Below are 25,408 nucleotides of genomic sequence, written 5' to 3'. Positions count from 1 at the left end.
TACAACAAAATAACGAAGACACCGAAATTCTTTTCGTCAAAATTATTTTCACAGCGCCTAAAAGAAACACGACGACCGATTTCTTTCAATTCAGCAATTCTCGTGTGTAAAACAGTAATATTTTCCCTTAAAATTAGCAGCAAAGTTGGAGTTGTGATCCCGCAAACATAAGATCAGTGGTCAGACAACTTCTCATAACCTGCTAACAAAAATCAACTTCCTAACAAAAACAGCATCGTTTGGGCTTTCTAGCTGAATTCGGTTGAAAAGGTTTTAAACAAGTCTGCTAAAAATTACAGTGAAAGCGAAGAGCACAACTGACAAGTGATGAAACTTTAGTGATAAAAAGTTGAAATTCAGTAAAATAGTTAAATATACATACTAAAACTTAGCTTTAAGTGTGTATGTGTTTAGTAAGCTAGACTTATTTGAGGTGAATTCAAAGTTTATATTATACGTATGTCTGATTTGATGATAAGAACTCCCTACGGCATGTACTGTGATACATAATAATGTGACATTTTATTGAAGATCAGAACCACTAAATATATTACCAAAATTACTGAAGGTAATTACAGTTACTAAAGTTAACATATTATTTTATTACTATAACTTATATATATAATTCTGACGATTTTTACCAGGAGATGTTTGCATTATATAATTAGTATGGTTTCTATACCCCTACATACGATTTTTCACCATATGATGCCAACCCTAGAACAGATCAAAATCATATTCTCAGAGTGCACTGTAGAAACAATTCATATTTTTATTACCAATTATCAAACGGAATAAGATCATAAATACAATAGAACACAAAATATTCATTTTTAAGTTATCCTTGGTTAACTGTGTGCCTCATTTATAAGAGGCAACAAGTCTGTTTCCCAAACCGGCAGCGCAAAGCCGGAGACAAAAAGTTACAAACACTTACTTCGTTGTTCTCGAGACATTTCCTCATGACATCGCTAAGAATAAGCACACCGGACCTGCCCACCCCTCCTGAGCAGTGCACAAGAACTCTAGGGCTGTCTTTGTGTTTCTTCGTCTGTATGTGGAGACGAACTGAGTTCAACTCATCTAAGAGGGCTGAAATTAGACTTAAAGTCTTTAGAATATGCTCAAAAAAGTCTTTGTATCTGTAGGAGTGTTGGCAATGGCATGTTGAGCTATTAGGAAAATTATATATTAGGAAATTGCACTGACAAGCTGACCATAATTATTCAATATATCTCCAGATTTACATGAAATACAGTTGATTCCAGAGCAAGCTTATATCGACCAATCAGATCTGTATTAAACATTTCATCAGCCGAGTATTAAAGAGTCGTCCTGAAAGTCATAAAAAGACAAAATATGATGCTGAATCTGAAGGAGTGCATGCAAAAACAATATGTAGACTAGCCTTAATACATCTTTTCATGGGAACTGAAAAAGGTAAGGAATATATTAGGATGTATTTGTTTCGTTTTATTCGTGTCGATCATAAACAATCTGAAACTAGTAATAATGAAGAAAAGAAAAAGTACATTTGTAAATATTTTATCAATTATTTGCCATGAAAGTAGAGATGGGATATATTCGGATCATTTTAAAACATATTCGGTTAACACGTACTGAAATGTATTTATTTATCTGGGCTACCTAACCCAAATGGATATATATATCAAATAATATACAAATATACAAATTTCAGTTCAAGGATTTTATTATCCAAATATTTAGTTATCCGCATAAGCTAGTCATTAGGATTAATTTATAAAATGCTAGTTTCTGTCGACAATCGTCCCTTTAAGCCATGAAAAATAGGAATTGTAAAAGCGGTCTCCACGAGTATAAGTTAATCTATTTCAATGTGACCAAAACATTGAAATAGACAAAATAGCCGCAAACAAGTTTAATTTTTCCTTTTTTATACGCACACCGAAGACCTTTGGTGTAACGTAAGCATTCAGTTATTAGAATCAAAAATAGTCAAATATATAAAGGTATCAGGTCAACGTTTTTGCTTATACATCTTGTCGCAAGCAATGATAAACTGTTGATGGAACCTACCCAACTCGGTTATCATTTATCATCAAGTAACGGCAATCGAGACAAAAATACTGTATCTCTCCTAAAATTGTTGAGGTTGCGCAAATGAACTTAAAATATGTCAAACATATGCCCCCTGACACATAGGGAAATCCCAGACAACCAAAACATTGATCATGTTTTACAGCAATTTAGAGCGAACAGAGAATAGATCTGTAAGTATTAGTTGCCATCATAACACAAACATTCAGTCATAAGACCCACCAAGGAATCCATGCACATCTCTTGGACAGCCATTGAGCGGGTGCCAGTCGGTGTACTGTATATGCCAGAGAGTGCGCTGTTCCTTTGTGCTCGTCTTTAACACCCGCAGACAGCTTGTCGTGAAGTTTGAAGCAGATGCAGAGTGTTTGAGAACTATCTTGAGCTAAAAAGTAAATTCAGCTCTCTATTCACATGTAAATCTATTTATGCACTTCCTGTAGTCACCAAGTAATAGTTGTTTATATAAATTATTACATTCAGCAACGATTGATTGAAAATGAACTTGCATCTACTTCCTGTAGGACTAATCGATTATTTGCTACCCTGGCAGCGAATACATAAATTAAAAACATTATTGGGGTAGCGCTTGATAGGCCACTAGTGAGAAGCCCAGTTCTGAGCCTGTATCGCTGCCCAACTACCAATTTACAAATCTATCAATAGTAGCAATCCAATTATTTAAAATTACAACTATTAACTTGTTGCTTGTATGTAAATTATTCCAGTATGTAATTCTTATTCGAATGGCCATTTAAGTTAAACAAACGCTAAAACTGCTATTTTTAAATGTATTCTGCAATATGGAAAGGCGCAGGAAAAAGCCCTCAAATTGTAAAAAGGAAACGTAAAAAAACTCGCAAGGAGTGATTCTGCCAATCCCTAAGGACTTGTAGCATGAACCCATAAACGCACTCGCTAGCACTGCCCCTAAACTTGCTAAAACATACATTAAAAAAGCTAAGAATATAACTTTGTACATACATCATTGACCGAAACAGCGTTTTGCGGTCCTGCAACCGATGGCCAGTATTTGGGACACTTTTGAGTGCCCCGTTCTTCTACCTCAGTAACCATGGCTATTATAGAGACATCATACATCCAGATCATCTGCCAGAAATCCTGAAGAGTATCGTCAAAGGGATTCTGGGTAGCTATATAGGTCAGCTCTTCATTGGCTACAGGCATCTGCAGAAAAACAAAACTATAGTTGAGCTTCCTGATCAAAGGGACATGGACTGACTGCAGTCATCTTCCTAAACATTAAAACATCAAGCTAGCTACATGCCCATTAATAGCTCAAGAGATATATTAAAATACGGCATGTAATAGATAACACAGATAAAAGTTTGAAAAATTATTTAATTTTTTATCACCTACTAAACTCTCCCATAAATGAATATCTATAAATTGATAGGATTGTTCCGATTATCAAGAAAAATTAAAATTAAGAATTGGTTTCTCTTCCCACCTGATAAACCGTATAGAACAGACAACTCCTTAACTTTCACAGATGCACAGCATACTATTACGTGTGTAATACATAATTGTACACGAATGTTTGACTAAAACAATATCCACAAATTGTACTCCGTGAGCATGTGGGTACTAGGACATGAATTACCTTGATATTATACAACCTCTAGATAATAACACACACAATTGACATTCGTATGGGCTTTATGGTAAAAGAACAAAAAGGAATTTATAGTAATTCCACTTGTCCATTATAGCACATATATTGGCATACCGTCCAAACCGTCATTGCAGCTGTATAGTTGGGGGCTTTAAAACCTATATCATACTTTTTTTTATTCATGGCAGCAGTCCAACAAACTTTAGTAAATAAACCAATTACAAGAAACCTGTGATTGGAAACCAAATTGGCACCTGACTGCCACTGTTTCAGACTCCATTATCAATATGCCGTTGCCCAGGGGTATAACACACACTATGTACTAACGCTTTCAAAATGTATGCTAAGAATTCCCAAATGCTTGTATGACAGCATACATGAATTTGTGATGAGAGCTCAGATCAGCTAGTAGAATGCAAATATTCCACAGGACTGCTGTACTGAATGCATGCATAAAAATTTGTAACAGCAAAATTTGTGTGAAAGAAAATCTACACATATACAACAGCAGATAATTGATGTGGAGTTCCCGAATAACTGGCCATGTAAAAGTGTATTGAGTATTTGCTAATCTATCACTTGGACTTGCCGCTATATATCACCTGTTGCAGCTTTGCATTCAGCAAGAGACTGCAGGGTGATATGCCAGATCACATATCACACAAGTGCAAGATTAACTGCAATATGCATGAGAGTCACCTTCTAAAGGGCCTCGTTGTAGCCATTATAATAAATAGAACCAGATTGCTGTCTTGTAAAGGAATTATTTTTAAAACACCAACGAAAGACTGAAAGACCACGCCACATCATATTTTAAACAGACAATTGCATGCAGCCTTACAAATAGAATACTTCTCTGTTGCATATATTCTCATTCGAGTGCTTACAAGCCCTAAAGGCAAGGGTGACTTGAATAGAATAGACAAGTATCAGCTACCAAAGTATTACAATGCATTGCGTCAGCAAGAACACAACTGGTGTCTTTATCTAGTGGAAAAAAAGTACAGTAGGGCGAGATAAATCTGATAAATAAATTTGAAAATACACAAAATGATATCTATGAAAACCAAAATATACCCATAAAAGACAAACTGTACTTATAAAAACTATACTGTAGCTATAAAAACTATACTGTAGCTATAAAAACTATACTGTAGCTATAAAAAACTACTGTACCTATAAAAACTATATTGTACCTGTTAAAACTATACTGTAGCTATGAAAACTATACTGTAGCTATAAAAACTATACTGTAGCTATAAAAACTATACTGTAGCTATAAAAAGCATACTGTAGCTATAAAAACTATACTGTACCTATTAAAATTATACTGTAGCTATAAAAACTATACTGTACCTATTAAAACTATACTGTAGCTATAAAAACTATACTGTACCTATTAAAACTATACTGTAGCTATGAAAACTATACTGTAGCTATAAAAACTATACTGTAGCTATGAAAACTATACTGTAGCTATAAAATGTATACTGTAGCTATAAAAACTATACTGTACCTATAAAAACTATACTGTACCTATTAAAACTATACTGTAGCTATAAAAACTATACTGTACCTATTAAAACTATACTGTAGCTATGAAAACTATACTGTAGCTATAAAAACTATACTGTAGCTATGAAAACTATACTGTAGCTATAAAATGTATACTGTAGCTATAAAAACTATACTGTACCTATTAAAACTATACTGTACCTATTAAAACTATACTGTAGCTATGAAAACTATACTGTAGCTATGAAAACTATACTGTAGCTATGAAAAGCAAGCCATACCTGATCATATTTTCAGCTTTTGCATGTTCACTTTTTTGGAAGATAATACTTGAGGAAATCATAAGACTTAAAATAAGTTCTCAAGTAGATTGGTGTACAGAAGAAATCTACCCTGCATGATATTATTAGGGTCGATGCCGTAGTAGGAATACATGTGTTCTGGCAGGAAGTAGTGAACAACCAGCTGATACTCCTACTACTAGGGACAACTAATAAAGGCTATTTCATTTTTATATAGAGGACAGAGTTGCGCATATAGACCTGAAAAGGCCCACATGAAAGCGAGCTGCATATATGAAGACATAATGCGGTAACAAGTTGTACCTTGATGTGACTGGCATTGATATACCCGTGAGGGTTGGTGTTCGTAGCTATCAGCCGAACGCGAGTCTCTTCATATGGCAGAACACTTGGAAACCTGTTCCTTGCATCATTCTCTGGTCTCAAAGCCACTCGACAGTCTGCCGGCTGCCGCTTCTTCAGCAGTGACTCATACTCGGCAGCGATTGTGTCTGTGTGTAACTTTTCCTCCAACCCTTGCACCTGCATAACATGTCTTGTAACTCACACCAGGTACTTCAGGACAGTTATTTATGAAAAGGAAGTGAGCCAGTCACTTGAGCAGACAAATGAAATCATTGAAAACAATCAGATACAGCTACCAGCCGACTCCTCAGAGTGAACCAGAGTAACTTAGTTGGCAGTTTAACCAAATATTCGTTAACAAAAACTGGATCAATACTCGTTGATACTGGATCAACTAGATTTTGGCCTCTTTCATATCTGTCAAAAAAACGAAGTCCAGCTGAAACAGATTATAACTAGCTTAAAAAATGCTTTCTAAGTACAGTTCAAAGTGAGAATCTAGCATACACCATGGTTATTGGTTGAAGCTGTACCAGTAGCCACAAAGTCGCATAAAACCAGACAGCAATGGCATCCTTCTTGAGTGAATTAAAGTTACTTTAAAATGTTTAATCAAGAGGAGGCAACGGAGAGTTTAAGCTATTTCGAGGTATTTGGACCACCCAATTTGTTTAAAATTTTGGAAGATTCATCACAATAACAATATCAATAATTAGATTCAATTATACTGTGTTGCTTTTTTCACAAGCATTTCGAAGGAGTTGTTTGTCCATCAAGGCTTCTAGACGTGATTATCATGCCCTAGTGGATGCAGAGACTGATAAAAATGCTGTTGTCGGCACACATTAACATCATAATACATATGTATGTGAACATTCAGGTTTTTTATCTAAAGAGGGCCATAAATCTTTCAACTTACTCGTTCATCTATCGATGCCTTCGGACTGAGGCTCGAGTGTGCCGACTCATTAGACATCGAACTAGCTCCTTTAGAACCACGAGCTGATGATATCCCTCTATAAAAAACACAAGGGACAGTTGAGGCTGAAAATACTTTTATTTCTGGGATTAACTAAGGAGGGAAAGGGAGCATCTCAATGAAAATCAGCGAAATGGAAAGTAATAAACTCAAATCTAATAAAGTCACTTTTTCATGAATCGTAACATTTTCTTCTTTTTCGTAAGTTTTTTGGATAATTTTTACTTTCGACGGCTGTTAGGAGGCATGATGAAGGTTGTGTCAAATGCTTTGCATTTTAAACTTCACAAACCGTAACAGGAAGAACGACGATGACTTCTATCCCGATGATGCTTGGGAGTAATCTTACTAGGCCAGAGTATGAGAGATATTTATGTATTTTATGTGTATTATTTTCTTTCTTCTCTTTTTTATTCTTTTTCGGTAAATTTTAATGAATATTTTTTATCTCGCGAAATAATGAAGCCGCGAAATGCGAGCCGCAAAAGGTGAACCACGAGGGATACAGTATTTCTATCAAGACCAGTGTTCTGAGCTATTAAATGTTCGATGGCATGGTATAATGTATAACCTCCTTCAACTCTTTATCACTGTCTAAGTTTTACCGTACTCCTTAACCTGTACAAAAACTCAGTTTTCCAACCGTTGGTCAAGTTTCGAACACCGCTATACCACTATATTAGCCAAACAGAACATGGATGTGATAGACGGGAACTCACCGGCCGCTGCTGGAACGCGACGAGTTACCCCGAGAACTCGTAGAAGGTCTGTTTTCCCTCAGAGGATTCGATCGCCTACGTGAACTGCCAGTGATATGCGGTAGGGAAGTTTCGTTGAGGTACCTCTTAGAGATAACATCAGGGCTACCCGCAGTCAAATAGGCTGTTTGTTCTGTGGCAGTCAAGTCTGGAGCTTGTGAACCTAAAAGGCATATTTATTGCCTACCAGTTAAAATTATTCCCATGAGAACGGAGGCTATGATGACAGCCATAAGGAATCACCGAGTCTGGAATGAGAGAGGAGCAGAAAGACATTTGCTACTTAGAAGCTGCTGATTGTTCGCAGTTGAGTACTTGGCACAGAATAGTCATACTAAATTCCCATATTTGAGTAATCCTTCAGATGTCTGATTAGCTTACAGCAAACTGAGCACATCTTTGTTTAAGAGCATCGTTGGACAAACAACGGCTCCAACGAGCAACATGTCTGAGTCCAGAGGCAAGGGAACCTCGATGAATGGAGACACCCCCAAATGCAGGGAGCAATTTAAGGTTGCATGTCATTCCTGTCACCAACTGTGGCTTTTTTGGAAATTGAATCCCAACTTGTTGTACACAGGTCAGGTCTAGACCATTAGACCACGGTTGCTCTCTGCACTTATAGTTACAACAATGCTCAAATGTAGGCATTTACCAATTTTAAAGATAAACTTGGACAAAATATCTAAAAGTATTGGTATTTCTCTATTATTCGCGATTATTTTTCATGTTTGAGGTGATCTGACTGCCAGTATGTTTCAAGTTTAAAATCAATAAAACTTGATCGCAGGTAAAATGTTCAGAAGAAAAATGCATGCGAAATGACATGACTAGTAGCTATAGTTGATATCGGCTATTGCATTCAAGTTAAATCATTAAGTGTTTCTATTTTGTCAGTCTCTTTGCTACTATAGAAGCCATGATTGCACTTTCACTTGACTTCAGCGTTTTAACCACGATCAAGTTTTATCGATTTTAATCATGAAACATCCTGACATTCAGATCACCTCAAACATAAAAACAATCGCAAATGATAGGGAAATACTGACACTTTCTGAGAAAATCTACTACAATTTTGTGCAATCCATCCTTAAGCTGGGCCAAGCAATGTTACAAGGGCAACAGTAAAAAATACACTACTCCGCGTGTCCTGACAGTTAGCTCACTGTCTGAACTAAGCAACCATATCAAGTACCTGCAAGGTGTTGGCTCAGAAGGTCGGGAGAGTTGGCAGCTGGTCTAGGATAACTCGGAGCATCGACAGCGCTGCTAGAACGCTGGTAGAGGTGATCTCTTTGGTAGTACCAGCCTGGATAAGAGCTGTCGCAACCGTGGTGGTTCTGATAAGGCGTTGGCTGCTGGTTCCGATCTATCGCTGCACCGGCAGACTCGGATTGGTGTCCCTAAAAGGTAAAGCCAATCTACCGATCAATATTGGGTGTGCAGAATATATCAGTCAACCCAATTTACGTAATCAGTAATCAGGAGTGTTTGCTAGCAGCGGCTAGCTGACAATCAAAGTAACGCTTGACTGATGGAGAATCAAGGGAGTGATAGAGGTGAATATGATAAGAGGCAGCTAGCTAAGTAAGTTGAGAAATGTAAATGAACAAACGGATAGATATAAGCTGAGAGTAAGTATACAATTGCTCTTTGTCCTCTCCACCCGCTATGTACGCAAACATTTACTTATTACATTGCAAAAATGTACACTTCTACAGGAAGAAACTACCCAAGCGCTGAAGGAAGCCTACAGAGAGAAACAACGGAGTGGAGACTTACGAAACTTTGCATCCATTGTTTACTGTCTTTAGTATCCATGGAGATACTAGCTTTCTATTCACAATAAATCACTGACAATATATCTAAGTAGCTTACCATAACATTTTCCTACTTGCTATATAGCAGGCACCAAAATGTTAGAGTTGTATTACCCTAGCATATAGTTATATGCTAAATACAAACTTACACACAATTTTAGTAGATTTTATCAGAAAGTTTTGGTATTTCTCCATCATTTGCAATTGTTTTTGATGTTTGAGGTGAACTGACTGCCAGAATGTTTATAGATTAAAATCAACAAAACTATCACGGTTAAAAGGCTCAGAAAAAATACGTGCAAAAACGACATCACTAGTTGCTATCATTGTCATAGATGATATCAGCTATTACTTTCAAGTTGCAGCTTTACGTGTCTCTATTCTGTCAGTCTCTTTACAACTATAGACGTCATAATCACACTTTCACTTGATTTGAGCATTTTAACTGCAATCAAGTTTTGTTGATTTCAATGTTGGAACATCCTGAAAGTCAGGTCACCTCAAACATCAAAAACGATCGCAAATGATAGAAAAATACCAGTAAATACTTTTTAATAAAATCTACTAAAACTTTGTTCATCTTTAAAGGTGGTAATAAATTTTTATTTAAGGTGTGTAAGTAATGCTCACCAAATCACACGATCTACCGAGCCAAAATATGCCTAGCTGCATAAAAGATCAAAAACAAAATTTACCTGGAGTGCTGGAAACTCAAGGTTAGCATAAAGCGGTTCCTTGCTGTCGGCAGCATGAGTGGGAGGAAGATCGGATTGATTGGTTGTTGAGGCGTACTGGGTGAACATAGATCTGTAAAACATAAAAATATGTAACTGTGGATTACAGCACAAAACCTCCACCGCATGGAACTTACCTATCGCTTCACGAATTTCAGACATCCCCGAACGATTCGATATTGCAAATGTGTAATATTGAATCATATCACGAATCCTAAATTTATAGACGATTTCTGGTATATCGCGATATTATTATGTAAAAAAATTTGAAAATTTTTTTTAATTTATTTGTATATTCTAACTTGAAAGACACTGTTTTGTGTTCATGATAATTAGAACCATTTATTTCATGAATACCTGTGTGGGTAGAAGGACATAGATTGAGCTTATTGTAAGACTAGAAGGCCCGTGCATTTTAGTTCCAGTATCGCTCATTCTAAAAATCATTAATCGTCATTGCACGATTTTATCGTTTATATGATTGACGACATACCTTTAAATGATGGCGATTTTCAAATCGTCTACCTTCAAAATCTTCACCAAACAATTAAATTGCCTTATCACAAAGTTCTATACCTACCTAGGGGGCATTTCATCATCCTACATGTACCTACCTAGGGGGCATTTCATCATCCTGCATGTACCTACCTAGGGGGCATTTCATCATCCTACATGTACCTACCTAGGGGGCATTTCATCATCCTACATGTACCTACCTAGGAGGAATTTCGTCATCCTACATATACTTACCTCGGGTCGGGAGGTATGGAACCATTCTGCAGCTGCCTCACTGTCTGCTGTTGCTGATAAGCTTCTGGCATATAAGCATGGGCATACATAGCCCTCTCTCTCATAACCATCTCATAGTCAGGTGAGGGACGGTAGGAAGGAAGTCCAGACTGGTGATGCGAGGATAACTCCAGACCATGCATGCTTCTTGACAGAACTGTGGCTATGTTATGAGAGGAATGAGTATTGAGTTGATCAGCGCTTCCTGCATACTGAGCATACAACCCTGCCCGTGGCTGCTGCGAATTCAAATATGAGCACATGACATCACATGATATGAGTACAAAACATTATACGGTATGAGTACATAACATCATATGGTATGAACAATTGGTGTCATATGATACGTGTACATGGCATCATATGGTATGAGCAATTGATATCATATGTTATGAGTACATGGCATTATATGCAATGAGTAAGTTACATCGTATGAGTACATGATATTATTTGCTGAGTACAAGACATTATTTGGTATGACTACATAACATGATATGGCATGAGTACATGACATAAAACAATATGAGTATATGATATCATATGGTATGAATACATGACATCATGTGCTATGAGTATATGACATCACATGATATGAGTACATGCCAGTTTATGTGGCCTGAATAAACAATATGATGTAGTGTAGGTATATACATGTAATGCCATGTATTAGTAGTGGTATCACATGTGATCATGGAGTGAAAATGCAGGAATCAAAAGTATGAACCAATACCATGAAAGCAGTGACAACGCAGTACAAGGCTATGCGAGATGAGATTATGAGGCGCGATCACACCACAATACTACAAGCTGTTTAATGGTATATGAGAAACTACATTGATGAAGTGATGTTGGGTAAACAAATTTCGTTGATCGAATGTGAGATCTTGCATTTCCTATAAAGATATGATATGATAAGATTTGATTTTCCAAATGATATGGTTTGAAAGGAGTTAGATTAACACTCCTAGAAACTGGGTCGTAAGTATTTCATGTCCGTTAGTGTGAACAGTTAACACTTGTTACTCGATGGGTAGACAACTACTAAAAACATCAGTGGCAGGACCTCGGAACGCTGTTTCAGTCAATATTATATGTACACAGTTATGTTCTACGTTCTTTTAGTACATGTTTTAGTGAGGTCAAGGGCAGTGTTCGCCATGCGTTATAGCTGCATGGTACAAGTCCTTAAGAGTTGGTAGAATCATTCTTTCCAAGTTTTTTTTACTTTTCTATTCAAGTTTTAGGGTTTCTCTTCCCGCACCTTTTCATATATTCCAAAATACATTTAGAAATAGTAGATTTCATATAAATTGTATAATTTAAATGAGAATTACCGTGTTACACTACGTACTGTACATGTACATACATATACATACTGTACATACATGCATGAACGATAATACTCTACATACACCCAACAAGTCAACAGTTGTTGCAATTTCAAATTATTAGATAGCTATCATTGACAGAATTATTTAAATGGGTGACTAGAAGATGTACATTGGTAGCTGGGCAGCCACAGCAGTTAAGAATTGGGTATTTCACCAGCAATCTATCAAACACTGGAATAACAAAACATGAAGGAAGTAACTCACACTGGCTGAGAGAAAGTTCTCAGCTGTTGCTGGAGAGGAGGCCTGCTCTTCAATGGAGTCACGGTATTCCTGCAGCGCTGTCATTGACCTGTGAAGTAGGTCATTCTTATGCAGCTCATCGAGCATGGGCGTCTCTTTGCGGCCAGCGTAAAGGGAGGCGGTCATCGCCCTTGGCCGCTCCGATATCGGATCTTTATTAAACTTCATCGTCGCATAGTCATTTTCATACTTGTTGAGCAAGTCGGGGGTCGCACCACTTGGGACCTCACCATTCATGTCAGCAACCATATCTGGTATGTCTGAAATATATACGCACTTATAGAGTACCAATTATTATTGATGGCTATTAATAACTATCTCTACACACTGACAGTGACCTCTACATACTGCCAGTCACGTCCCGACACACTATCCCGACTGCTCTGCAATACTATTAGCTTACCAACTTTTAAAACATGTTTGTCCAACTCACTTAGTATTTCTTGACTTGTGTCTGGTCATTGTTTTTCCTTTCTGGCATGTGATGAAAAACATAATTGTTGTTGACGATTACGAACACCAATAAAAAGTTATACGCACATACTTCTACACATTGATAGTGACCTCTACACATTGACAGTGACCTCTAGACACTGCTGGTCCCTTGAAACACTGACATTCCTTCATGTCTACACTATAATAACTATCTCCTCTCCGTGCACGCATAGGCAAAGCTCGGAGCTCAAAAGGTCAGTTATGTACACTAACAGAAAGGTTAGCTACTGCAGAACAGAATCTAGTGATGCCATCGATGCGTTAACAGTCGCACCTCCGTGTTGAGAAAAGATACAGTAGACGCTACTATAGCACATACCTCCTATAACGTAAGTTCCATAAAATGAAAAGAATTTACATAAAGTTTTGCTTCGTACTACATAAAAAACTCCATACAACATGAAGTGTCAAGTCGGTGCAAATTCTCAAATTCAATTTGAATATCGATAATCTCATAGTTAGCCTTAAAAATATTGTTTTCTTTCTTGACACACTTGGGAGAGAAAACCCTATATAAGGATATTTTTACCATATATATCAGTAACTATGAGAGATTGTACGGTTTGTCGATAAAGTGCAGAGAATAAGTAGCCGCACAACTATTCAGAAATACTTAAAGGTGATCGATTGGTGAAGGTGTTGGAGTGCCGGTTTACATTGCTAAATGTCACGAGTTGTAGTTTCATCGAAAGCTATCCTTTATCCTAACCTCAAACCCGGGCGAAGGATAGACAGACGGTCAGACAGACATCGATCGTTTATATATAGTAAAGATACATTTTTGTTTTATCTATTTTAGACATACAAATTATTTTTTTATTATTTCTCAGCAGAATAGACCTTGCTTTCCAAAAAAAATGAAAAGATTGATGTAATTGACATTGGAGGTGTGCGTTCCTGTTTCCTTGTTGTAAGATTACTGTTGTCATAGACCATAAACTGAGTGACAGTGATAAAAAGGGAAAAGTTGTTGATACAGACCAATACTACAGTTACTGTACAGTCCTTTAATTAAAAAATTATATGCAGTTTTTTCCTTTCTGAAAGTTCGAAGGGGTGCATTTGGGATGATCTTACAATGAATAAGGAAATTTACATGTATTTTACTGTTCATAAAACGTAAAATCCCTATAAAGAAAACGTTCTCAGAATGGATTATTTATGTTGTAGGAGCATTTACTGTACTGATAAAGATCTATTCATGTTTAGACACTACACTTCACAAACAAAAAGAATTAGACATTTGATAGCCAGAAAGTTTTCCATCAAACCTATAACAAATTACATTTAACCTATCACGAATGGTTTTCACTTTCTTCTATTAAAGATGGAGACTAACACTACTACCGTACTTTTCGGACTATTAGCCGCTACTTTTTTCTGATGTTTTGAACCATGCGGCTTGTATAAGGGTGCAGCTATTCTGTGGTTTTTTCTTTCACCGCTAGAGGCGCATCAACCAAAATCTGCGGTTAGCGCGCCTCTAGCGGTGAAAGAAAAAACTTTGAAACAATGCCTAACGGTACTGTTCCGTTAGGCACTGGGTTAAAAAGTGTCGGTTAATACGGAACATTGCCTAACGGCACTGTTCCGTTTTAATTAGCAAAGTTGCCGCCGTGTTAAAAATCATCGTCCTGAGTTCTGTGGCCTACACAAAGTACTACTATGCGGCCTACTATGTATTGTTTTATTGTTTTTTGAAAATAAAGCAGATGCGGCTTATATAAGGGTGCGGTTAATAGTCTGAAAAGTACAGTAAATGGTATAAGCAATCTGAAAGCAACTAGAAATGCAGTGCCGGTATCCTAGCAACAATCTGAGCACAAATATGATTGGTTATTAAACAGATTTTTGCTATAGACCTCTTGTGCTTGTCTCCAATGCTGGCTCCTCCTCAATGACATCTACAGCATTTTCACGGTTTGGTCTACTCTCATAAATGACAGAATTACTCAAGTTGCTCAGTTGTGCTGCATGCCTGTAAGTAGATGCAGGTTCTCAATCCAAGACTAAAGAATGACCTTCACAAGTGAAGGTCACGCATTAGACAGAGCCTACGATTATACAATTACAAATGTGCATTACTCAGCTTATACCCACAGTTAGCCTTGCAAACCTTAAAGTTGATCTGCTAAACTTGCATGCAAGAATACGGTTTCACCACTATAGTAGTGATACGGTGTGTGCCGCCGCGACATAAACCAATAAGAGCAATTGGTGATGACAGTCAAGTAACATATTCTATACACCTGATTCATGGTGACACAACTCCGCGTTAATCACAAAACAAAAAACAACAAAAATATCCTTTACATTCTTTCAATACAAACACTATTTTCCTTCATAAAAGAAATGACAACAAATGTCAAAATAATTTATTTTCTGCCAGAGAGCTTCAATGTCAACTACGAATGGCTAAAAATTTTGAATCTCCTAGTTAGACCAGATTAATGTTGTAATAATATAGTCATCTAGTGGAGGCATCTGTAAGCAAAACACACTGCTGAACTTAAGCATCAAGTGTATTACATTTATAACGTTCGTGCATGGCATTACGTTACACCAACTATCATCATTTCCTAATCAACTAAGCGTCCAGTTTCGCTGCAGCACAAGAATTTCCATGAAAAATAGTTCGACAAAAAACTCATTCTGTATTTTGATGCTACATGATGTTTTACAGCTAAATAATAGTTACCTGGTTGGAGAGAGCAGAGGCTCGCTGTTGTCTTGTTGAGCAGCCAACTCATCATCACTGAAAGACCCATGAACTATACATATAACAGAACCAAATTCAGTGTTAACAGGGAACTAAGGGTGGGGTTTGGTCAACTGCGATTGCGACTGTGTTTAAAACAAGCTGTAAACATTCACTAGTGTTCATAATGAAGTTCATGTGTTTGTAACCAGCTGTAAGTGTTTATCTGTAAATTTTCACAACTAGGTGCAGCGTTCTCAACCTGTTGTGAGTGTTCATAATCAAGTGCAAGGGTTAAATACTGGTAGCAAGCGCTGAGAATCAGTAAACACCTAACAACCGTGTCTAACAACCATATCAGTGCAATTATGAGTTTTGTGTTTGTTGTACTCACGGCGCATACAAGATGTACACATCTAATGAAAACGCCTGAATGTTGAGTTGTTTTGTTCTGCGCAGCCATAAGATTTTACTTAACTAAATGATGTGATATAAATTATCTCTCATATCATGCCAGAAGATATGACTAACAAACAAGGATGTAGAGCAACAACATTTATGCCTATGATAATGGTGACAGAGCGCGTGTGAAAACATTCAGACGTATCATAAGCCAATGGCTTAGCATTTGCAGAGAGCTACAATCGGAGAATTACGAGTAGGCAAAGTTTTACGAAGAAGGTAAAAAAGCTACAGAGGAAAGATTATAAGATGTGAAAGTCGATGTTAACTTAATACTCTTATACAACAAATAGTGGTCCTGGCTTCAAAGAAAAGTGATGGAGAATTCTGCCAACTTTATATAATCAAACCAAGACTTATGATTACTTCTACGTGTAAATTCTTCAATGAACGCTGTCAAATTTGAGGAAATATTTGTTTCGACATATGAATTTCCAAGATATCGCATCTTAGAAAATTCTCAAAACACAAGTTCTGTAAGTAAAAACAAAAATGATTATAAAATCAAAAGCAACATATAAAATAATCAAAATAAATAAAGTTAATTTAAATTAAATCTAGTATAAGTTTGAATAAGTTACCCCACAATTGTCTATGACTGAGTCAACATCAAACCTATGCATGGAAGAGCCTCAACTTCTGTTCAAGTGTCTCAAGGTCAAGTAACAATACAAACCTTTTATTACTGATTATTGATTTACGTTAGTCTTGACACGTAATGCAGGTTTTTTATTTAGTTTGTTAAGCAGCTTTATAAACTGCAGTTGTATTAATGTTTTATTATGAAAATCTCACATCCCAAACAAATCAAAGTTCAAACAAACAATTCAAGATTTTCCTGTTTTGAATGTTGCACGAATTTCCGATCTTGAACACTTCCAGTATAAGCCGAGGAAATGTCATGACACGGCTGGGTCAGTAACTGACCATCTCTCCCTCACTATAGACTAAAGAGAGGAGTATTCAGACGTGTTTATTGTGCTTTACAAAAATATTACTCAATGTATTTCGCTTTCTGAGTAATAGTGAATTATTTTTTTATCTGTTATTAGAATAAACATACTAGCTATTTTACATGGTTTAAAAATCTGAGGCTTTTGTACGGAGCTGCTAGAGGCTGCAGCAATACATTCCCAAACCTAGCCTTCTCTATTCATAAATTATGAGCTATTTATTGTACATACAGTACTTTAAACATGACCTGTTCTCGCAATATACGATAACTAGGTGTAAGATAATGTAAAGATGTTTATAAAAAATTATTTCTACTCTCGCAATAGATTAACAATTTACTTCATTTGTATTCGGAAAAATTGTTTCAGAATTCATAAAAATCATATATAAAGAAGAACCCGAGGCTACATTCAAGAAGAACAACCCACATATGAAGAATAACCTGAGGCTACACTAAAGCAAAACAACCCACATATGAAGAAGAACCTGAGGCTACACTAAAGCAGAACAACCCACATATGAAGAAGAACCTGAGGCTACACTAAAGCAGAACAACTCACATATAAAGAAGAACCTGAGGCTACACTAAAGCAGAACAACCCACATATGAAGAAGAACCTGAGGCTACACTAAAGCAGAACAACCCACATATAAAGAAGAACCTGAGGCTACACTAAAGCAGAACAACCCACATATAAAGAAGAACCTGAGGCTAAACTAGAGCAGAACAACCCACATATAAAGAAGAACCTGAGGCTACACTAAAGCAGAACAACCCACATATAAAGAAGAACCTGAGGCTAAACTAGAGCAGAACAACCCACCTACAAAGAAGAACCTTAGACTAAAGCAAGATTGCTTACCTATAGAGAAGATGCGAGTGATCGTCATGGAAGAACTCCTGCTGTAGCTGGAATACTGAATGAACATACTTGGCGCTGTCTAAATCATCCTAGAAAGTGATTAGAAACGCCTTAGAAGCAAGGCAGGAAGTGTTGGCTGTAGCACTTATATACGAGCCATACGTGCTACAAGATACTCTGGGCATCTACCTACAGGTAGTTGTCTGATCATTCTCCTTAACAATTCACCTAACACTGACGTTAGCTGTGACAACTTGTTTTGAGTAAAATGAAACAAATGCAAAGCTTGCTATCCTAGACTTCTAACCACTTCCAACTTCTGGATAGAAATTACTTGTTACTGATTGCTTCTAACTAACTACCGGATACCTGGTTAAAATATGCTGCAGTAAAGACGCTAGCTGTGGAAAACTGTCTCAGCTGGTAAGCTTATTAGTTACGCATCTTTTTGGCATCCCATAAACCAGTTTTAGCTCATCTAATAGTAGCTTCAAACTAGCAGTCAGTAAGTCAACGCTACAGACTGTATTGCGACTACAGTGGAGCCACCATACAACATCAATTCATTCTTGTGGGGATCGCAAGGCGAAAATAGCGTATGAAGGGGCTAGTGCAACCGCCCCGCCCCTCCCCCCGGCAAAAACATCAAAATTTGATATACATACAGTACATATTAAAAATTAGCAACAAAATAGTATAGTAACCTTAGTGACTGTAGTTACCTATTCAGCAGTGATCTGCAATACAATGCAACATTACTATGTGCAGTACTGTATGGAGTGCTCGCCTTCGAGTGGCGGTGTGAGAGAGATTTGACAGCAACACGCTCAGAACACTAGACTTTTGTGACGCCACATAGCCTAACTTTGAACTTAACTTAAAAGAAGTTAGCTTACTAAGCACACAGACACACAGACACACAGAAACACAGACACACAGACACACACGCTTGAAGCTAAGTTTCAATATTTTACAGAACTCAACTTTAATTTTGCCATCGTCTTAATTTTTTATTATCTATTTGTTTCCGGCTTGGTGTTTCTTGCTTTTCTTGCTCTATGACTTTTAGCCACCCTTGATGGAAATTTTTTTAAACTAAGCTGACCAAAAAGATTGAGCGATGCTGTTCTCGAATGCGGTTTCTCGTATACTTGGTCATTTAATGGCCATGGACAACCAATGGGCATGCGAGCATATATGGCTTGTATGCTCGCATCTCAAAGGAATTTCGGCGAAACATAGCTGTTGATGCCATATACTGGGCAAAATGCTGTAACAAGGGAAAAGCTTAGTATTCCACTTCATAAGACTGGGACGCCGTAACCCGATGGTTTACTGTATATATCTTCCTGTGTAGGAAACCAAAAAAGAGAAGAGTCGTCTGACATGCCTTTAGACGATCGACAGAGTGAATAAAGTAAAACTACTAGCATACGTAGAAACTATTTCTTCTTTACCAAATAGAACTGGTGCATAGTGTCTGATACTATTCAAATAACAAACTGACCAAATTTTTATAGAAATTGTCTACTACTATTATTGTATAAAAGGACAACTCTTTATTGTACGTCTGTTAGGCTATGTGAATCACTAATGGAAACTCACAAGAATGAATTTGGTAGAGAGTTTCTTGTTAGTAATGTTGACTTGAAGAGATTTTTTGTTGCAGATGAGGTCAGATATCTGAGACCAGTTGAATTGTTGCTTAACATGGCCATCGGAGCGTCGAACAGACATTCCCGTACTTGTGCTGCCTAGGTACACCTCCTCTCGGTCTACGCTCTACAGATATATAGCAAACAATTATACCGCACAGGTTTAAGCCTATCCTGACCTTCTCAGGAGCAGAAGTTTCTCTGTCTGAACAATTAAAATATTGCTTTTTCTAAAATTCGGACAAACGAATCCTGGAGGATGCCTATGCAGGCATCAGCACAAACCGTAAACTTACCACAGTAAGCCCTGCATCTAATACTCTAGTAGTGTCAGTACTAGTAGTGTCAGTACTAACAGTGTCAGTACTAACAGTGTCAGTACTAGTTGTGTCAGTACTAGTAGTGTAAGTACAAGTAGTGTCAGTATTAGTAGCGTCAGCACTAGTAGTATCAGCACTAGTAGTGTCAGCACTAGTAGTGTCAGTACTAGTAGTGTTAGTACTAATAGTGTCAGTACTAGTAGCGTCAGTACTAGTAGTGTCAGTACAAATAGTGTCAGTACTAGTAGTGTCAGTACTAGTAATGTCAGCACTAATAGTATCAGCACTAGTAGTGTCAGTACTAGTAGTGTCAGTACTAGTGGTGTCAGTACTAGTAGTATCAGCACTAGTAGTGTCAGCACTAGTAGTATCAGCACTAGTAGTGTCAGCACTAGTAGTGTCAGCACTAATAGTATCAGCACTAGTAGTATCAGCACTAGTAGTGTCAGCACTAGTAGTGTCAGCACTAGCAGTGTCAGTACTAGTAGTGTCAGTACTAGTAGTGTCAGCACTAATAGTGTCAGCACTAGTAGTGTCAGCACTAGCAGTGTCAGAATTAGTAGTGTCAGCACTAGTAGTGTCAGTACTAGCAGTGTCAGCCCTAGTAGTGTCAGCACTAGCGGTGTCAGTACTAGTAGTGTCAGCACTAGTAGGGTCAGTACTAGCATAAGACTTTTAAGGCAAGAAAGCATCAGTATAGAACCCTGACCAGAAAAGCCAGCCATTGGTACAAGAATGAAATTGGAAGACACCAGAATGCTAAATAAGTTGCTATGACTACACTGATGTTAATTGTGTGGGAAGCAGTCACCCTGACTAATAATGCAGACTGTTTAATGCATATAGGTAACAGCGAAACATGTTCACTCGTATAAATCATAAAGAATAGCAAGAAGTGCCAAAAATTAAGGAAGTTCCATTAAGAGAGCCAGGTTTTATAATTATTGCACAACTTGAGAAACCCATAGCCGCACATTATTGCTTCAACGTTCTTACACCATGTGTCATGCGATAAATTCTGACGCAATAGAAATGAAACAAATGAACACTAACTACATATGAAACACTTGACTCAACTCACTATAATATTTATTATTAGCTTTCATGCACTTAATTTTAGCAGTTGCGACAAGGCCTTATTGTGGTCAGATTATACGCCTATAGCAGTAACCTTGTACACAATGAATCTGTTACATAAAAAAACTTCAATACAACCTTGCAAGAGGCAAAAGTTTCTCGTTACTTATTGCGAATTTAAGCTCTTTCAAGTTATTTGCAGAAGCAATTATACACTTAACCTTGCTTGTCTAGCTGTCTGACATCATGGAAAGGATACAGCCTGTCATTTAACTAGATGTTACTTATATCGCAGTTCCAATGATAAAAGGGTTACAATAGCAGCAATTCTGGATGTTTAAGATAGCCTCTGTTGACAGTGCGATTAGAAGTTTTGTGTTTGTTCAACTCATGATGTACTACATGATGTTTACATTACATTTTTCAAAAATCCGTCTAAAAACACTCAAAATTATAATCTAAGCCTTTCTTTAAACAATTCTCAACTACAAATCAAAGATTCGACTCAATTTTTAGGTATCACGTTAGACAACAACTTGACTTTTAAAAAACACATCCAAAGTCTCATCAAAAAACTTAATTACATATTACTAATATTACGTTTCATTCGCCCCTACCTAGACAAATCAACCATGATCAATTTGTACTACAGTTTTTTCTATTCTCTTTTAATTTATGGAATCGAGTTTTGGGGCCACGGCAACAAAACTGATTTAAACAAACTTTTAATCATGCAAAAAAAGGCAATCAGAATAATACTCAATCTTAAACCAAATCAAACAGTTTCCAAAAATTTTAAAATTTTAAAAATAATGCCAATTGAAATTTTATTCCAGTATCGCCTGCTAATGTTTTTAACAAATTCTTTCCCCATGGAAGAGTTGCAAGATTTTATGATAGATCATTGTCAAGATACCCGTTTAAAAAGTAAAAATCAATTAAAGTTGAAAAAGTGTTTGTCTTCTAAGGGACAGAGATCGATATTTTTTAGTGCAATGAAATTATATAATAAATTTTTGAGTGATTGTGCGGGCTCTGCTCCGGGTCAGCTGAAGGCGAAGTTGGTAGAGCGCCTGTGGGCGTCCTGGGACTGTCCTTCCTGACTCTGGTGCTCCGGAGTGTGCGCTTATCGCTGATTCTGTTTCTTTTCCTACTGCTTGCTGGGGCTGCCTTGACTCTAGCCTCTGGCTATCTGGCATGTCCTATTGCTACTCTGTGTATTTTTTTACTCATATTGTCATGTTATTATTACGCAATAAAAATCAAATCAAATCAAAATCAAAAATCAAAAATGAAAATGCCTGAATGTGAAGTTGTTTTGCTTTGGACAGCCATAAGATCACACTTAACAACAAGTAGTTCTCTTTATAAGTTATATCTCAAATCATGCTAGACGATATGACTAATGAGTAGAAGGGTAAATCATATCTTTTATATCTACAATGATGAAGAGAACGTGTTGGTTCACAGACTTAAACCACGACCTCCATAAAAATTATCCAGTGAGAGTAGAGACCGCATTTGCAGGAGTAGCATGTACGTACATATACATCTATATATTCACATGTATGTATGTGACTATAAGTGTTTATTTGTTGGTTTGTTTGTAATATGTTCAGATGTATTATAGTGATACAATACGCACAAAAACTATTTCACACAGAAATTGAACTCGGAAACATCGGTTTTGCAGACAGAGCGTTAACCACTACTCCATACTTGCCATATTGGAGGATGATTGTGGATATACTTATTACATCCGTCAATATTTATTAGGCAATATTCATACAAATGACAATGTTTTAAATGATGTTGATTAAAGACGGTTCATTATAAAGAAAATTAATTTTAATTTAAATAAATAAAGAAATAACGTATAAACTGTAAATAAAGAAAAGAGGCGAAGTTTTGTTCGTATTCAATGATAGTAAGAGGAAGCTCTCATCCAATCGTATTTTTCAAGCGTGCGAGGAGTAACCAGCCGGCATAATGATTATGACCATAATTATCCCATTGTATAGCAATGTAGCTGCTTGGCGTTGCTTGGGTTAGCTCGCCTGTCTGCAGAACTGGTGGTTCCGAGTTCGATTTCATTTAAATTCAGGTTTTTCCTTCCTAGATGTTAAGTGCTATAACTGGACACATAAACCAGGTCCGTGAGTTTTAGTTTTAGAATCCAGTATCGCTCACTCTGAACATCGTCCAGTGTGAGATAAATTGGCATTACATGATTATGTCCGTTATACGATTGGCAATATCTCCTTAAATGGTGGCAATTTTTAAATAATTTACCTTCAAAATCGCCACCAAACAATTAAATCGCCATATCGCGAAGTTCTACCACTAATACATGAGCTGACTGCCAGCCATTGAGAATGATAAAGTATTGCAAACACAAACAACAAACACCCGTGCACTAGGAACACTTTTGTTATTAACTAAACAATGACTGTTAAACACAATTGATATCATAAAAGTGTAACAGGACACGAGTGAACATTGACAGCACTCGATGACACGCCCGCTTAAACAATCAATGTATTGAGATGTATTGAGATGGGAGAGTCAGTAAGATTACAATAGTCATAAAGGTTTATGACCTTTGCTTATTCATAATAGCCTTAGCTGAGGAATTTTAATAATGGAGGGATTGTATCTGAAAGGAATTAATACACAAATGATGTGGAACTGATGCTAGGGTGCCATCTTTATGTAACATAGTAGAACTACTTATCTAGCAAAATCACAGACCTGTGGAGATGATCAAAACAGCTTTCCAATTGGAACCATAATGGAAAAAACGCATTAGGAAAAAATATTACATTGCATGGGATCGAACCCAGATATTCCTATCCCAAGTCAAGCGCGCTACCATCTGCACCACTCGACCACATTGCTGCCTTGCAGAATAATTGTGCAAACGCTTATTACACATGACGATCTCTCACGGCGTAGACTACCATGGTACTAGTTACGCATAGGATAAAACATTAAAATTTATCATATAAGTATTTATGACAATAGAGCATTAAAGAATAGAGAAAGCATAATATTATTATGCTTTATTATTCATCTTGAAGTGTTGACTGATGTTCTAAAAAAAGAATCAAGGAGATTGACCAACCAGAAGCTGAGATATAGCCAGCCAAACACAGGTCTACCAAAAAACAAAAGTGTTTTGGTAATCATCAATATATGACGTATGAAATCGACTTGTGTGTCATTGGTCAATTAAGCCAACTAATGCGCTCTCCTATAACAATCACGGCGTTTTAATTGGTTTAATCCCTGGAAGTATAGAACAATCAAATTGGGCCTAACAATCATCGCTCCTAGAATTCCGAACCAGTCCCTCTGACGTGTAGATTAGTTTTAGCATAAAATAATTACACGTATCTATTATTTCGCTATCTTGCTAGTTCAGCTCAGTTTTGTTGTTCTCCTACTTAGCTTCCCTATTCAGACTCATCTTTAGCGTTGTTCAGATTTTTTAACTATAGCTAATAAATAGAATCAATTAAATCAATCATCAATCTCGGTTATCATTTGGAATTTTCTACAAATTATATTAGTTACATCATTTATTCTATACGCAGTTATATTATTATTTTGTATAATATGCATTATGAATATTATATAAATCATAAAAAATAATCATAGATAAGATAATAGATCAATAGAAAAATCAAAGCAAAAGTTATCGTTTCCTTTTCTTATAGCAAGAGCAGCACGGTCAAGTTAGTCTTTTTAAGATTATGGCTGTAGTGAACTTCCAGTCTGTTAATAGTGACGATAATATTGAAAATCAACTGAATGCTGCAGTAGATACACAGTAGAAAAATGATGAAGCAACAAAAAGTCCCATTCCTATTTCGTATTCTAAACAAACTGCAATCGCGGATATCGCATATAGACTATACACGCGCCGTTCGTTGAACAGATGATCTTCGGAGCATATCCGTGGAGATCGAGTTAAAATTTGAAGCACAATAGTCAAAATCTGCTCTTCTGCTTTAAAAAATCATGGCGAGGGGTTGTGGGCAAATGCCTTTACCACACAATGTTTGGATGATTTTCCTGAGAAACCAGAGCTAGTATGTAAATTATTTACTATCGCGAGAAGCGTTTCACATCTCGTAGCCAAAACAATCATTATAAGTAACGGCGGTAAGGGTGCGCAACTCCGGCACATGACCATTAAGTCGATTTTATACGCCATAGTTTTCGGGATTTTCGAAGGGTTTTCCTCTGATTCTTTATTAGGTAGACCTGTGTTTGGCTGTCTATATCTCA

The 25,408-nt window shown here is 36.9% G+C and overlaps 1 protein-coding gene across 2 annotated transcripts in view; it reads right to left on the bottom strand.

Annotated features, from left to right (window-relative positions):
• LOC137399207 (tyrosine-protein phosphatase non-receptor type 21-like) overlaps positions 1-25,408 on the bottom strand; it is a 34,584-nt gene that overhangs the window by 2,375 nt on the left and 6,801 nt on the right. The window contains exons 7-20 of one of the 2 annotated variants that reach the window (XM_068085215.1): positions 19,669-19,845; positions 18,064-18,152; positions 15,785-15,841; positions 14,949-15,064; positions 12,553-12,851; positions 10,919-11,196; positions 10,130-10,241; positions 8,810-9,017; positions 7,576-7,777; positions 6,797-6,893; positions 5,836-6,054; positions 3,064-3,267; positions 2,302-2,464; positions 938-1,092 (exon numbers count right to left, since the gene is read on the bottom strand). In XM_068085215.1, the coding sequence (XP_067941316.1) occupies positions 938-1,092; positions 2,302-2,464; positions 3,064-3,267; positions 5,836-6,054; positions 6,797-6,893; positions 7,576-7,777; positions 8,810-9,017; positions 10,130-10,241; positions 10,919-11,196; positions 12,553-12,851; positions 14,949-15,064; positions 15,785-15,841; positions 18,064-18,152; positions 19,669-19,845 (2,376 nt within the window). The remainder of the gene's footprint in view (positions 1-937; positions 1,093-2,301; positions 2,465-3,063; positions 3,268-5,835; positions 6,055-6,796; positions 6,894-7,575; positions 7,778-8,809; positions 9,018-10,129; positions 10,242-10,918; positions 11,197-12,552; positions 12,852-14,948; positions 15,065-15,784; positions 15,842-18,063; positions 18,153-19,668; positions 19,846-25,408) is intronic. The other variant, XM_068085216.1, reaches the window with a different exon arrangement.

This window comes from Watersipora subatra, chromosome 7, assembly GCF_963576615.1.
Source record: "Watersipora subatra chromosome 7, tzWatSuba1.1, whole genome shotgun sequence".
NCBI classification, from domain to species: Eukaryota; Metazoa; Bryozoa; class Gymnolaemata; order Cheilostomatida; family Watersiporidae; genus Watersipora; species Watersipora subatra.
This window is presented reverse-complemented; position numbering and strand designations above follow the sequence as displayed.